The following is a 16518-nucleotide window of genomic DNA, read 5'->3' as shown; positions in this document are numbered from 1 at the left end:
ATACCGCCCACTACTCCCCGCCGCCGCCACCCTCACGGGCACGGCGCACGCGCGTTGGACGTCGTCGTTTCCGTGTCCGCCCTCCTGACCAATGAGCGTGCGAAAAGACAGTTTGCCCCGCCCTCCCCCCCCCCGTGACCTGTTCTGGCTCTCGCGACACCCTGCCAGAGCGTGACAAGGCGGGGCGGGAGCGAGGTGAGGGGAGTGGCGCCGGCGGAGCGGGTGAGTGTCGGTGGTGGTATTTGCGGGACGTGGCGACCCTGGGGCGGTTGAGGCGGTTCTCGGGGCTGTCACCGAGCTCATCGGGACCTGGGGTGGCCGCGTGGGCAGCCTCTGTTTGTTCAGGGCGGCCGCGCCCCCAGGCAGGTGGGCGGGCAGTAGCTGTTGGTAGCGACTACGCCGGTGCCGGCGCCTCCCGGCCCTGCGGGGCTGTAGCTTTACCCGGGCGCTCTCCTGCGGTGCAGCTTCTGCCGTGGGGACGCTTGTTGGGGCTGTTGGGGAGCGGAAGGGCTGACTAACCGCCTTCCTGTTTCTTCGGAGGCCAAAGCGGCGGCGTTCCAACGGCACGGGGCTCGGCTCCGCCCCTGTGCTGAAGATCTCTCTCTCTTTGCCCTGTGTCGGTGAGCTCCTTACCTCCCCTCGAGATGCATACGGGAGATAAAGAATAAACGCTCTGCCCGTGCCGTGCGTACGGCGTGGCAGCGGTGCAATAGTGCTGACGGTGCATTAAACTTGGAGTACTGCCACGGTATTGGTGCTTTGCCCATCGCTGCTTCAAATGCATTCTTGCCTCTATGTGCAAGGTGTTCTGGAAGCCGGTGGCGCTGGTAGGCTGGCTGTGGGTAGTCATAGAATGGCCTGAGGTTGAAAAGGACCGCAATGATCATCTAGTTTCAACCCCAATGCTATGTGCAGGGTCACCAGCCACCAGACCATCATAGCCAAGAGTACCCTGGAGTACCTAGCACACCAAATCATCTCCTGCACTTAAAGAATCCAATTTCAGTGATTTTGTTTTGTCTCTGCGTTTCTCTTTTAAAATTACCACTCATTACAGCAACAGTTTTTTGTTGCGTAAGGTGGAAGTTTTCAAGGAGAACAACAAGTTAGATTTCCCCACCTCTTGATGTACTCCGGTCTCAATACTTTCTGCCTTTTGAAATGTTAGGAAAGGAGAAATCTTACAGAAAATAATTTTACCTGTGTTTCTTCGTGCAACAATTAGGTAGTGGATGCTGAGGTTTCTTAAATCCTTTCCCTGACTGCCATAAGGTGATGCTTGCAATAATGGCTATCCTATATTAATTGAAGCAGTGTATTGACCTAAAGCAATTGCAGTTGAGTGCTTCCCCTTTTGGCTGCAAGGGGCGGAATGTTAATTCAGGTTTAAATATGTTAACATGCATCAAGTACTCAAAGTAATTGCGTTTAGACTACTGAAATTTATACTGAGTTCTGCTTAGATTTATTCTGAGGCCTCTGGGCAGCCTGGTCTAGTGGTTGGCGACCCTGCACATAGCAGGGGAGTTGAAACTCTATGATCATGGTGGTCCTTTTCAACCCAGGCTATTCTATGATCTTATGATCTTAGATGTCCTCCCAGCAAGTTGGAGCTTTCTGATCGCATCTTGTAGTTTCAGAAAATTAATTAAAGGCATGTGGATCTGGTTCAGGATGACTGTTCCCTTGGAACTGATTCATTTTAGTACTTTATATTGAGTAGTAATTTCGTGTTCCTGTGTACTGTCAAGATCTGTATGACAGTAATAGGACTTAAATGGAATCTTTGTTGCTATCTGTGTTCATTGTTGCTATATAAAAATGACTGTGTACAGTACCTTTAAACACAGTAACATTTTGTTTCCGTGGGATGTAAACTGCAAGCCAGAGAGATAAGGCTTTTAACTGAAAGTGCTTACACCAGGTATCGCTGTTTCCACAGATCTGAGGAGATCACTTTATACTTAAAGATGGCTGCTGATACATCTGTTGAAATACTTCAGAAAGTTCTGGAGAATGAAATACTTCAGACTGCCAAGGTAGTGGAAGAACATCTGGATGCTGAAATGCAGAAGCTTGACCAAATGGATGAAGATGAGTTGGAACATCTGAAACAAAGGAGACTTGAAGCACTGAAAAAGGCCCAGCAGCAGAAACAAGTAATTCTTATACTGACATAGGTTTTTGGTTCGTATGGTGCAACAGGGTTTTTGGAAATCCTAGAAAAATTGTATGGGTGAACTAAGTGTTTTTTTTTTTTTCTCTCAGTTTCCTGTATTTAGTAATTTTAAATTGTTTAGAAAAGCAAGCATCTGTCCACGTGTTGTGTGATTTGTGATATTCAGAGTCAGAAAAAGTCTGTGATTGTCTTACAGGAAGAGTGGGATAAGGAGTTTAGTACAAAGATTTCAGTGTGTCATTATTCAGTGAATGTTGCTGTATGAAAGCTAAGCCTTGCAGGCAACTTAACCATGAGCCTTTGAGGTTCCTCGTGTTTCCACATGCTGTAGAAGTTTAGTTAGGGCATGTGAGTGGTGCTTGCTCTTTTCTAAGGCATTTTGTTGAAGAATGATGTAGAGTCTGTCCTTGTTCTGAGGTGAAATTAGTTGTCATGCTTCTTCTAATCGAATGAAACATTGGCTGTGTATGACTTCTCATTTCTTCTTGCAGGAAGAAATTCTGCTTTGTTTCCTAGCATCTCTTGCTAGACTGTGGTCTTCATGCTCCCCTAGAAGTCTTCTTCAACATAGTTCTTCCTGGAAACACAAAGTTTTAGTAACATATTCTTTGAGGTGATCACTTCCAGTGCAGGCGTGTTCTGCAGCAGCGTGCAGAGTGGGGATTGAAGTGTGTGAAGGGGGTCTTGAAATTGAGGAGACTCCAGGGTGAGGAGAGAGATGCCAGAATCCCCTAGCCATCGTTAGAGCAGCTGAGGAGGTGTGGGCAGTGTTTGGAGCAGCACGTTGGTCCCTGGTAACACACAAAAGCAGGGCTCCAGTTCTGTCCCCACCCTTCACAACCAAAAAGATATAAAGCTCTTACAGCTATAGACACCATACTGGCAGCCTGCAGAGGACATCAGAAAGAAACACAGCCAGACACGTGCAGTCCAGGAGGTTCCTGTAAAGTGTTGCTGGTAGCTTTCTGACACAGGTGGTGGTTAAGCCAACAAGATGAGCGTTGCTGGACCTTCTGCTTACAAAGAAGGTTTGGTTGGGGATGTGAAGGCTGGAGATGACCTTAGCTGCAGTGATCATAAGGTGGTAGAGTTCAGGATCTTGTGTGGAAGAAGCAGGGCAGTAAGTAGAATCACAATCCTGGACTTCAGTGGTGCCCACTGATAGAACAAGGGACAACAGGCACAAACTGGAACACTGGAAGTTCCACGTGAACATAAGGAAAAGCATCTTCACTTTGGGGATGACAGAGCTCTGAAAAAAAAGCTGCCCTAAGTGGTTGAGGTGTCTCCTTCTCAGGAGATATTCAAAGGATATCCTGGACACTTTCCTCTGTAGCCGAATCTGCTTTAGTAGAGGGTTGGATTTATGATCTCCAGAGGTATTTTCCAACTCCTATATTTCTGTAACATATGGTCTGAAACCTGAATTCTAAATAGGTTTCTTAACTTATTCTGTGCAAATCTGAAGAAAGAAATAGACTGGGGCAGGATGAAGGTGACTGGGTTGAGAGGAGATCCTTTGGCTGTGATGGCTTGTGCCATGTTTTGAATTGGGAATGCAGTAAAATGCTGAGTGGTTGGGATTGTGGACAAGAGGCAGAGTTAATGGCTTTGATTCTCCACATGTGGAAGCAGAAAAGTGTTGTGCTATTTGCTTATCTTTAACAGTTACATTTGGTTCTAGTGTTTTCATTTTTTTTTCTTTAAAGTGATGACACTTGGGCATTCTTAGATATGAACATATGGAAGTTCACATGCGCAAATGTACTCCTATCAGTTGATCTTCTGTCACTGTTATCTATTTTGAAATGCAATTTTGAAGTAGTTTACTACTGAGTAAAAGTAAGATGCCTCATGCTATTCTGGAAAAGTAAGTCATCATGATAATTTCTTTACATGATTATACTTGTTGGTTGTTTGCTGCCTGGGTTTTTTGTTTTTTGTTGTTATAGAAATACAGAATGGTTTATGTTGGAAGGAAACTTTGAAGTCCAAGCACCTTGCCATGGGCAGGGACAACTCTCAGTAAATCAGGCTGCCCAAAGCCCTATCCAGCCTTACCTTGCCCACTTCCCAGAGTGGGCCATCTGGGCAACCTGTACCACTGCCTCACCGTTCTCACTGCGAAGAATTTCTTACGAACGCACTATAATTAATTTTCAGTGCCATGGAAGCTGAGGGGTTTTTTTTGCTTTTTTTTTATTGTGCAAAAGCAATCTGGAGTTGACCAAGCTGTACATTTACAGTTTTCAATTTGGAGAACTTCTGCTTTGAGCTAGTCTAATCTCACTGAGAGGCTGTGCTGCAGAAATCTGTGCAATTCAGAACAAGACTTGTGATATGTGAGGTATCTTACAGCTCAACCACCTGCCTTCTATCTATTCCTGTATGAAATTGGCTTCCACTGAAGTCCCTTCTATTTTTTTGTTTGTTTGTTTTTGGTTCTTAAGAGCTGTCATGCTGGCATAGTAGATGCAGGGCTAACTAAATCTATACTAATTATTTCCTTTTGTTTTCCCTAAGGAGTGGCTTTCTAAAGGACATGGAGAGTACAGAGAAATCCCAAGTGAGAGAGACTTTTTCCAAGAAGTCAAAGAAAGTAAAAATGTGGTTTGCCACTTCTACAGAGATACAACTTTCAGGTATAGTAAATAACTGGTGCTCAAGAAACCTCCTCTTTACATTTGTTTATAAAAGCACTTTTTAAAAAATCTCATAAGTAAAAGTAACTTTCTTGAATTATGTGAGACAGTGCTGTGGGTCATTGTTGATTTAGTTTGAGGGAGCCAGCTCTCTACATATACTGACCACATAAAAGTAGCAACTTCTGAAAGATCACTGTTGTTATTCCAGATGGAGATATTCTGGGAAGTTCTGACAGACAAAATCAGAATATAAACATGAACCTCTGTAGGCATCTTTAGAATTTAAGGTTTTGACTTTGAAAGGGTTTCTGGATACCAGTTACAGGTGCTTTCTCTTTGGGCCTGTACCATCGTGATTATGTCACTTCTTTAGGTTGTGAGAGACCTAGATCTGAGTAAATATCCTGACTCAGAATGGGAACTTAAAATAACATCTCTGTAGGCCCCCTTCAAGTACTGGAAGGCTGCTCTAAGGTCTCCCCAGAGCCTTCTCTTCTCCAGGCTGAAATTGGAGGAATTTTAGAAGTTCTGGGTTTTAAGCTGTCTCTATATGGTTTATCTCAGTGCCTTCTGTTGAAGTGCAATTGCAGATTGCACTGCTTGTTGAAAGAGGAGCCAGTTTCCTATCTTTTTTCCCAAGTTACATTCTGTCTGGTTTATGGAACATAAACTGACACAGCTTCAATGTAAGAAATAGAAAAAAGGTTAAATCTAGATTATGCAGCTAGGTATTTCATCTTAGGTTTTCTGAGTAACATAGAGAAGTAGTAAAATAGAAAGGGCTTTTCTGAGTTTCTCAAATGACCCCAACCTGCAGTGCTGTGTTCAGCTCTGGGGTCCCCTGCACAAGAATGACGTGAAGCTGTTGGAGTAGGTCCAGAGAGGGCTACAAGGAAAATCAGAGGACAGGAGTACCTCTGCTGTGAAGACAGGCTGTGAGAATTGGGGTTGTTCAGCCTGGAGAAGAAAAGGCTCTGGGGAGACTTTAGAGCAGCCTTCCAGTTCTTGAAGGGGGCCTGCAGGAAAGATGCCATGGATGTCCCATTCCTGGAGATGTTTCAGGGGAGTTTAGATGTGGCTTTGGACATTCTGGTCTGGTAAGTGTCCATGCCCATAGCAGAAAGGTTGGAACTGGATGGTCTCTGAGGTCCCTTCCGACCAAAACATTCTTAGTATCTGAAGCTGTTGGATTCAGCTAGCTTTTACTAAGCAAAACAAAGCTGGAAAAACACCTGTGCAAATAAGTAGCTTAAAACAGGTGTGGATTATCTAGTTGCTGTTGTTTGAACCAAGTAAGTGTGTAGTCTCAGACAGGAAGAGAAACTTTCTTTAAAATTTCTTTGTGAAACATGTAATGCTGACAACCAGCTTGAACCTACTTTGTCAGATCTATCATCCACATTATCAAGTTGTTTTCGTCCTTGTCCACTCCAGCTTTTTGATCTTCTCAGCCCTCTCCTTTAGTTAAGGACAGTCACATCACAGATTTGTGCAGCTGAGCCAAACCACTCCAAGAAGAAAGTTCAGAATGTGAAGATTGCAAGTGACAGATCTATATGTCTCTGCCTTCTGAGAAGGATTTTGGGCAGTTCGTGTTACTGTCCCTTAGCTGAGAAACGATAATTATATGTTCATTATTATTACTTTTCCACAGAAAAGTGAAATATTTGCCTTTGGCACTAATGAAGGGCTCTGTGCAAATATATTTTTCTGTATACAGTGAGTTACTGTATCTCAGGGTTGGAGGCTGTGACTTTTACGAAGTTAGAAAGTTGATTACTGAGAACACACAGACAATGAAACTAAAGCAGGAGGAATGTGGAGAACGGGAGGAAATTTTGTCAATAACTGCAGGTCTTCAGAAGTGAAAGAGGCTTTCCTGGTGCACAGGGGATTTGGAGTATAATTAAGAAACAATAGAAATGGATGATGTAATTGTGCAATAAAGGTGCTCCAGGGTATTGTTCTGTTGTTAGGTCTGGCATCCCTTTGAACACAGCTTCTCATGGAACTAAGTTTTTAATTTTAAAGATAATGTCAAAGGAGGAACATGATAGAAATAGCTCTTATTCCTATAAAGAATGTATTTGTCATCTCATTGATACTAATGTTTCATATGGTTGGTTTTTTTCCTCACAGGTGCCAAATAATGGACAAGCATTTGACTGTATTGGCAAAAAAACACGTTGAGACAAAATTCTTGAAGTTAAATGCAGAAAAATCTCCTTTCTTGTGTGAGAGACTGCGCATCAAAGTAATTCCCACTGTAGCACTAATAAAAGATGGAAAAACACAAGACTATATTGTGGGCTTCACTGATCTCGGTAACACTGATGACTTCACTACAGAGACCTTAGAATGGAGATTAGGCTGTGCAGACATAATTAATTACAGGTAATTAACAGTTTTGTGATTGCTTTTTTTAGATACAATGCAGGAAGATGCTTGTAGACAAGAATCTAAAAGTTTGTAACTTTGACTGATACACTGTATGATTAAGGTACAAACGAGTTTAAGGTTGCCCAAGGAAGTTGTGGATGCCCCATCCCTGGAGGCATTCAAGGCCAGGCTGGATGTGGCTCTGGGCAGCCTGGTCTGCTGGTTGGCAACCCTGCACGTAGCAGGGGGGTTGAAACCAGATGATCACTGTGGTCCTTTTCAACCCAGGCCATTCTGTGATTCTATGGCACGATTTCATCTGTGTACTTTGGCAAGTGAAAACTCTATAAGCTATATTAATGCTTTTTCTAATACTTTATTTTCTGAAATTTATTTAAATGCCTAATTCCCAAATTTTGACAAGAGGTACTACATCTCAAAGGAAAATAAACTATTGCTCAGTTTAGCTTGCTAGCTGTTGAACTTCAGATGACCAAAATGAAAATTTGTAATTCATAACAAGTGGTAATATCCACTTGCCTGTTCAGTAACAAGAGGATACACAGACAAGTTAAAGACAGTGTGGATATATATTGTAGGCAGCAGCACCCGTTTATGGGAGAAATAATTCAGTGGAGTTGTACCAAGCTGTGCTGAATTTGCTAAATTTTAGTACATTTGGCTCACTGCATAATTTTACTTTCTGCTTGACTCATAGTACAGCGTATTCTGCTTCTAGTAGAACATTCTGTTCCTTTTTTTTTCCACACTTTAAGTTTCGTACCCTGACTTTGGAAAGCAAGCAACTGTCCAGGAGATAATATATCTGCACAGTCCAGGAGATAATTCCTGGACATGTTCATTTATAAATGTTTCCACGTGGCTCTGAATGCAGTGTCCCACTCTCTGGAGTTCCTCATCAGTCTGAAAACAGGTGTTTGGGCTTCTCATGGGTTTCTTTTTCCTTCAGTATATGTGGGATGACAGATGGTGAAAGGGTGTGCTGTATTTAGGAAGAAAAATGTTCTGAACACATTGATTTGAGTAAAATCAGGATTCAGATGGTGTATTGACTAATTACTGACATGTAATTAACTAGCAGTCAGTGAACTTTGTATTTAGAGTCGATAGCTCCAACATGTTATTTACAAAGCGTTACTAACACTTTCAAACAGCCTTCTGTAGCTAATTCTGAAAAGTTCTAATTGCTCACTCCCTAACACTGACATGCAAACCTCTCATGGGTCACGTGAATTAAAAGCACCTACACCCTTGTCTGAACGAGGGGAGAGGATTGCACACCTCTGCTGTAGAAAATGCAGGAGCCCCAGCTTTATGTGAACATAGATAATAGCTAGATATAGATTCAAGTAGGGAAGATTTAGGTTGAATGTCAGGGGGAAGTTCTTTACAGAGAGAGTGGTGAGGTGCTGGAACAGGCTGCTCAGAGAGGTTGTGGATGTCCTGTCCCTGGAGGTGTTGAAGACCAGGTTGGATGGGGCCCTGGGCAGCCTGGTCTAATATTAAATGGAGAGTTTGGTGGCCTTGCATGTGGCAGGGGGTTGGAGCTTGATGATCCTTGAGGTTCCTTTCCAACCCAAGCTGTTCTATTATGATTCAACAACCTCTGCACCCACACACTAGTGAGAAGACTCCCACAAGGTCATGTGCAGACTGAGGTGTGGGTTCTTCCACAGCCTACTGGGCTGTGCGTGGTGTCAAATAAAGATATGCTCTGCTGGCAGTTGCACAGTGCTACTCAGGGTGGCTTTAGGGAGCAGGGATTGTGTTCGCTTCGTGTTTGTGTTTTTTCTGGAGGGACAGGTAGCTGGAGATGCTATTTTCTGCCTGCAGAAATACGGCCTTAATCAACACCTTCTTTCTTTCTCTCTTTTTTTATTTTATTTTATTTTAGTGGGAACTTGATGGAGCCACCTTTTCAAAGCCAAAAGAAATTTGGAACAAGCTTTACAAAGTTGGATAAGAAGACCATCAGAGGGAAGAAATATGATTCAGATTCTGATGATGATTAGAACAGCTAAATCTATTTATAAATCATGTTTTGTTTATGCTTGGTACATTTTTAAGGATGATTTTTATAAATCTTATTGCTTTTCATTACATCTGCGCATAATGCTCACTTTTTCTATACAGTTTTATACAACTGAGTCATATCAGAAGAGAGCCTAAAATATTTTTTTTCTCTCTTTTGGAAGTCATTTGTAACTCAATCAAAGTCCTAACTAAGTCTTGTGTTGCCAACAATGAACTTTGTCTAACTGTACGTTTATCAAATGTTGTGAAGTAACTGTTAGGAACAGCTGTACCAAGTCAAACCAAAGGTCCATCTGGCCCTGTATCCAGTCTCAGTGGCCAAAAGCAGATGCACAAGGAAGAGTAAAAACAGGGTAAGCAGATAGCGATGCTTCTTCAGGAAATAGTCTGAGTAGTTTATGGCTTGGGGAACTGTCTGAAAACATTTGTTGGATAAAAAGAAAAAATTCTTTTTAACCATCATTACATCTTTATAGCTTTCACATCGTTTGGCAAGGAGTCCACAACTTAACTGTGTTGTGTCAAGAACTACTTCCTATTGTTTTCATTGAATTTAAGTGTTTTGTTTTGTTTTTAATTTTCTTCATTAAAGGAGACAAGAAGCAATTCAAATTTTTTTTTTCCTGTTCATCTTCCAGTTCTCTTCAAACTTACAACTATTTATTATCAGTAAAGCACCACAAGTTATTAGTGCAGGAATTGTACATTTTAACAGAGGATTGCTTACCTCGTGGTGCCATGTCACAACATTGCATAACTTAACTACATTGCACTGTAAGTTGTAAAACAGGTTTGTATAGTTACATGGTTTTGAATGTGTGGATTTTTTTAGCAGATGCTTTGTACAAGAGAGTAGGCTAGAGAAAAGAATTCAGGAGAAACCTTGATCTGTTTAGACATAGCGCAGCATTCTGTGCTGTTTCTTCAGTAACGGACTGAATTTTCAAGGGAGAGCATCTTTGGAACGCGATATAATTTTTCTGGGTAGGTGAAGAGTTGAATTTTTTTCTTTTATTCACAAAATCATGGTTTGCTGTGTGCTGGAGGACTCTTTCTAAGGTGGTACTTTGAAATGGCCCAAAAAAATCCAATAAAGTGGGTCTAGTTAGTTCTTGCTGCCTTGTAGTGGAGAATGCCATTGGGCCAGCCCAGCAATATAACCCTGCAAGTAAGTCTAAACAATAATTATTATATTTTATTTCAGTTCATGTACATTGAAATAAAATTATTTTAATTCTAATGTTGACTTTTGCATTCTTTCCAGTAAGATGGTCTAGCTGCTCTGAGTTATTTTCTTTCAGTGGTCTGTTAATGTTGCACATGCTCTTGCTAGATTTGTAGCGAGCTACTGTCTGTTCTGACATTGACTTCATTTTGAGAAAGTAAGCAATCACCTTAAGGTGTAGCTGCCTATTAGTGCATTAGAAGCAGGCTTGCTTCAAGCTGATCTCTCTTTCAGTGCACAAACTCTCTAACTGCACTAGTAAATGTTCTTTTTGCATGGAATTGGATTTAGGAAACAAATGCTTCAACAGCATTGTTAAGAGTGCCTTAGCAGGGCTCATCTCTGACTCTTAATTATGTTATAAGTAGATGTGGAAATACAAAATCCTGTTTAAAATTCCTGTATGTTCCATGGATGTGCATTTAGGTAGTTGTTTGTCAAGATTCTGGCATGTAGCACTGTTAAAGGTTATTAAGTTCTGTGTGTGAATAACTCCATTATGAACACAATGCCAATGCTGTGGTTTCATGACCCTCTAAGCTGCTGATTATTTTTTTTTTTTTTTCCAAGTCTAATCTTCAGTTCTACCTGTTCCTTCATTGGCTTGTAGCATGACCTCACACACTCCAGTGCTGATGCAAAGGGCTTGCAAGGAGTGTGAGTTTGGATAAAAGAGGAGGTTGAGACTGTATTGATTAGTTTATTTTCAAGTAGCAACCACACAGATCTGCCTGCTTCAGATTTTTATGTCTGCTTTCTCTGTTTTCTGCCTTGAATGAAGATTTAACCTGGATGGTTATTCTGGTAAGTTTTCCAGTCTTGATCTGCATACTACTTCGAGCAATCCAAAACCATTAATTCTTTTTGTCTCAAATGTAGACATTCTTTAAGTTGTGGAAAATTCTTTGCATTTGGGGAACACATTTTTCATCTCAGTAATTTTGTAGTACAGATTATTTGGTCAAATATCCATGGCAGTCAGACGTGTTTCAGCAAGCTAGAGAGAAGAATACAAAGAACACAGTGTAACAAAATGTCAACTGCAGAAATTCGGAAAGCACAAAGCTTGATTTTTGTCATCAGTCATCTGGTGGCGATGAAACTGATAGAAAAGATGAGAATACGCAGCACCCAGAAGGCATGGGTTGTATGTCATTAGTTGCTTTCAGCTGTGACATGGTGTGTATATAAGGACACAATTAACTGAGGCTCCTGAACGCAGACTAATTACAAAATGGCACCTGATCTGGTATGTGCCAGCCCTGAAGGGATATTGTGGAATAAATAGATGAGAAATGTTCACATACAGCATTTGAGGCTGTGGGGCTTGTGCATGAACTGAGCATGTAATATTAATAATGATTAGTGGTTAAGTGTGGGCTTGATGCTTCCACAAAGTAATCATTAATGCACAGAGAAAATAATGAGGTTGGTGCTGTTTGGCTTAATGCTAAATTATTTGGGCTTGACTGTGCACCGATGGCTGATTGATGCCACTTGAAGCTTGGGATGCCCTGGTTGAGAAATCTACCTAAATAAAGTGCTGAGTTGGGCTTTGGGATTTGGGGAGTGTGAGGAAGTTCTGTCCCTGAAAGAGATGAGACATACTCTGAAGTGCATAACAAAGCAGCAGCTGCAGTCAGACCCCATTAGTATCTTGAGTCCCCTGCAGTTGTAATAGGGACTGATAATGAAGGCAGACTCTAAAGGTGAATAGATGTTTTCCAGTCCTGTGCTCCAAGTAATCCATTTTGTGCCATTTTCCTTCTAGAAATTCTAAAATGAATACTTCTCTACAGAAATGTCTATAGAAAATGAGCTTTGAATAACAGGTGTATTGAGGGCACTGTTATTTTCTTCCTTTGTATACACACACACCAAATTGATGCAGGAATCATCTGCCTTCTGGGCTCATTGCATACTCATTAGCTGTGTATTCCACTGTTTCAAAGGGAAGTTGTCAGTAATTGGTTGACCTGCCTGTCTTTTTAGATCAACTGTATCCAACAGCTGGATACAGCTGGTTATGCTCCCAGGTTTAAGAGCCCCCGCAGGTCAGAATTGGAGGGTATTTGATGTTATATAGCTATGTTAAAAGTTCTGAGGAGGATGTTGCCCTTTGTCCCTCTGTAAAGGATAAATAGAAAAGTTCCCACACATCTGAGCAAGTTACTGCTCTGAAATCCCAATTTACCTCTTGTTCTTGGATCTTGCTTTCAAGCGTTCAGACCCCGAAGAGTTTGTATCAGATGCAGTAAGAGGGAACATATGCCTATACTGTCTTATCAGCTGGCACATGAAACATACAAACCATAGCCAGAAATATCTGAAATATCTCAATATCTGAAAGGTGCTTACAGCAAGAGCGGGGCTGGTCTCTTCTCACTGGTGACAGGTGACAGGACGAGGGGAAATGGCCTCAAGTTGTGCCGGGGTAAGTTTAGGTTGGATATCAGGAAACACTTCTTTACAGAAAGGGTTGTTAAGCTCTGGAATAGGCTCCCCAGGGAGGTGGTTGAGTCACCATCCCTGGATGTGTTTAAAAACCGTTTGGATGTGGTGCTCAGGGACATGCTCTAGTGGAGGGCTGTTAGAGTTAGGGTAGTATAGTTAGGCCGTGGTTGGACTCGATGATCTTTAAGGTCTTTTCCAACCTGAGTGATTCTATGATTCTAAAATATATCTAGTTCAAATGTGGTGAATTAACTGTATGTACATTGAGAGATATTAGATGTTTTTTGATGAAAAGAGGGTGTTAAGAATTGCTTTTAGAGATCCCATGAAACACACTCTGAGGCTACAGTTTCTGGGCTAGCTATTACACTATTACAGCCCTGGGTTGAGCTGCCTGAAATAAACCTGGACCTGCTGGTCTGGGAGCTATGTAACTGTGCAACTCAGCACTGGATTTGTGTTGCTATACTTTGCCTTTCTAAACACGACCTGTACAAACATCATCTGCCCTGTGGTAGATTATAACATACGATTCCTTTTAAATATGCTTGCAGATAATTATCTACTTTACAAATAATGTATTGCTAAACGTCGGCTTTTCCCAGGATGACACTGTATGAAAATCAGGTGATTGTAATGTAGGAAAGCTAATTAATTCCTTTCCTGTTCTTCCTTGCTAATTATTTCTTTTGTTAGTGTTGTTAGTGTTAATGCTGCCCTACAAAAAAGCCTGGAACTGTTTCCTGTTTTGTTTCCAAAATGTTGACAGTCCTCAGTGCTTTGTATCATGAATTCCAGGCACACAGAAAAGCTCTTAATAGTTATCATGATTAATGGGTAAAGTTAATTATTCATAGATGTTAGCCTGACATCCCTGTGAGTCACAAATCCTCCTTTTATATGTGAGAAACTAAAACAAGATTAGCTCTGCTGGAAAACCTAGGAACACCAAGAACTGGGTGCTCCAGTATCTAATGTCAGCCTTTTCCTGGAACTCATATTTTGGGAGTAGGCTTCTCAGCTTTCTTTTTGGTGTGTGGTGCTCCAGGATAGGATCTGAGGCATCCAGAATGCTGATGAGTGCTGTGAAGTGAGCTACTATGAAATGTTCTGCCCAGGTACAACGCTTCTCTCTACCCTCACTTCTGAAACTTTGTGCAAGATAGCATAAGGACTGTGGGACTGGAAAGAAGCAGCAAAAGACAAAAGTGACTTTGTAGATTATGGAATTGGAAGAAGTTTACATTCTCTTCCTTATTCCTAGTCCAGTATTCCCAGTATTTTCCACTAGTTTGTTGGTTTGTGTGTGTGTGTGTTTTTTTTTTTTCCCCCACATATGTAATAAGAAACACCAATGCAGTCTCAGGAACAAGGAGCTGATATGACTGTGCCACCTTGGTACTGAAAGACCTTGCTGCCAGGCTATCAAGCTATTCCTCTGTCTTCTTGGCTTCCTCTGCAGCTCTGTTGTGCTCCACCACACAGTAACGCAAGCTTGACAGGCTAAAAAGCAAACACAGACATCCTATTGGTGTGGCATTTAAGTGCTTTATGCAAAAGGGAGTTTAATGTGGGTTTCTGCCTACATGAGGTTATCTTCTAATCAGCCTACTCTGGTTTAAACAGGGTAGGCATCACAGCCACCTTCTGTGAGTAAACACATGGGTTCAGGTTACAGACTTCCATTTGTCCAGAGATTTTGACACTGGGAGACAAAGACCAGAGCCCAATCTTTAGAAGGTAAGGACCAAGCTGCTCTGGCTGGGCTGTTTTAGACTTGTGCAAGCACTGAAGTACAACTCAGTCAAGTAAGTGGAACACAGTTCTGGAACCCATCCGTGCCCAGGCTAATGCTCTATGAGTTTACACCCTTTACTGACTTGAACTCTAAATGACCTGTTTTAAGTGATGTGTCTGTGTTTAAGCTGAGATATGAAGTCTCAGCACAGTGAGTTATTTGCTCAACTATCTTTTCTACAGTAAAGTTTCAAAGTATTTCAGAAAACAGAAGAAAAATACTTGATTTCTTTTCACAGTGGCTAGAGAGAAGCTTTGTGCATATTGGGATGTTGTTTCAGTGCTCACCTGCATTCTTCATAAAGGCAACATAAGGGAGGAAACCGTGGCCCTCAGCAGCTGTTTGGTTCAGAGCACAGTGAAAATGGAGAGCCTCGCATCTAACAGATTTGAAGTCCCTCTCAACACACTTTAGCTATTGTTTAGAGATACACTAGACATAGAAAAGAAATTCTACTCTTAAGGTGGCCATGGCCCTTCAGAAGGTAAGAGAAACAGCTCTGCAGTGTTTGCCTGAGATGAAAGGTTTGGAACTAAACAAGCCCATGAGGGGAAGTTACAGATGCATCTTTAACTGGTCAGTTAGTGTGCTAGGCATCCCCTGTGCGTCAGCATGGGCAGTTTCCCTATAAAGCTGTTATAAAGCTTGTAAATACCCAGTGTTACTTGTAATTACATCTCAGACAAAAGGAATAGCCTGAGAAACATATCTGCCTGGTGATGTTATGAAACCAGGGCTGAAGTGTGCAAAAGAGACAGTAATTAGTATGGGTATTGTTCCAGGTAATTTTAGATAGTGTTCTCACCATCCCATGGAACATGACGATAGAACCTTCGGCTGAAGGAGAATGACATGCAATAGATAATGTGTTCAAAATGGAGCATCGTTTTGAAAATCACCTTCATTAAATGGGAGGAAAAAAAAATACAAAGAAAGTTGGTAGATCATACATGGCACAGGAAAGCAAAACAGAGAAGTGTAAATCTGTGAGTGGAGAAGAAGTGGTATTGAGTCTTGTGCTCTTATGTATGCTGTATGCTTTAGATCTCAGGTGCATCCCTTTCTAAAATAAGTGTAACGCTGTAGGGTAGCATTTTTGACCACTCTATATTCTCTATAGCTCAGTGTAACTGCAGCTTATTGCTGGAGCCTGGCTGTGAGTGCTGGGAAGTTTACCTGTTTCTTAAAGATGGTAGATGAAGATACCATATGATAAGTGAACTCCTTCCTTGGCTTTCCATCCCTTCCTATTAATCACACACTGGACTGACTGAAATCCAGCAGAAGGCAAATACATGCTGACATTCTTTATATCTAAAAACTACAGAACAGCATAATGCGTTTCAAATTATGTGTTTGGGTTGTTGTTATTTTTAATGATAACCTTTGTGTTCTTTTTCTTGTGTATTCATTTAATAATAACATATTGCCGTGGTTTCGTTTCATATCCTTTCTTTACTAGTGACAACAAAGGCAAGCCGAATTGCTGCCTTTCTAAGTAAGTCTCACAATATTATATAAATCTAAAAACTTGTGCTTCTGAACAAAATAGCAAGAATAATAAAAATATAAAAGGAGGTACGATAATGTTGTGAGGGAATGAATACAATGTTCAGGGCTGTGAGCCCAGTGCATTCCTGTAGAAATCTTTATTTAATTCCAACTATTTCTAAAGAACATTTTGGTCACAGAATAGTTTGGGTTGCAAGGGCCATTGAAGACCATCTAGTTTCAACTATTGAATCAGAGATCATGAGATCAGGCAGCCCAGGGCCCTATCTAA

At 41.4% G+C, this 16518-nt stretch overlaps 1 protein-coding gene across 2 annotated transcripts; it reads left to right on the top strand.

Annotated features, from left to right (window-relative positions):
• The first annotated feature begins 119 nt into the window (after positions 1–119).
• Positions 120–10498, top strand: TXNDC9 (thioredoxin domain containing 9). 2 transcript variants are annotated; one of them, XM_010716685.4, is made up of 5 exons: positions 120–222; positions 1943–2159; positions 4703–4821; positions 6964–7218; positions 9119–10498. In XM_010716685.4, exons 2-5 carry the CDS (start codon positions 1971–1973, stop codon positions 9234–9236), a joined length of 681 nt encoding a protein of 226 aa, XP_010714987.1. In that variant the 5' UTR covers positions 120–222; positions 1943–1970; the 3' UTR covers positions 9237–10498. The 2 variants fall into 2 exon arrangements, with proteins under 2 accessions (XP_010714987.1, XP_010714995.1); XM_010716693.4 differs by lacking the exon at positions 120–222 and adding an exon at positions 541–620.
• Positions 10499–16518: the final 6020 nt, after the last annotated feature.

This window comes from Meleagris gallopavo, chromosome 1, assembly GCF_905368555.1.
Source record: "Meleagris gallopavo chromosome 1, MGAL_WU_HG_1.1, whole genome shotgun sequence".
Taxonomy (NCBI): domain Eukaryota; kingdom Metazoa; phylum Chordata; class Aves; order Galliformes; family Phasianidae; genus Meleagris; species Meleagris gallopavo.
The sequence above is the reverse complement of the archived record's forward strand: the minus strand, read 5'-3'. Positions and strand labels throughout refer to the sequence as shown.

Excerpts from the sequence above, each read along its gene's own strand:
- TXNDC9 (XM_010716685.4), top strand. The coding sequence starts at position 1,971 with ATGGCTGCTGATACATCTGTTGAAATACTTCAGAAAGTTCTGGAGAAT. Across the intron at positions 4,822-6,963 it reads TACAGAGATACAACTTTCAG|GTGCCAAATAATGGACAAGC; the intron begins GTATAGTAAATA and ends TTTTCCTCACAG. Across the intron at positions 7,219-9,118 it reads GCAGACATAATTAATTACAG|TGGGAACTTGATGGAGCCAC; the intron begins GTAATTAACAGT and ends ATTTTATTTTAG.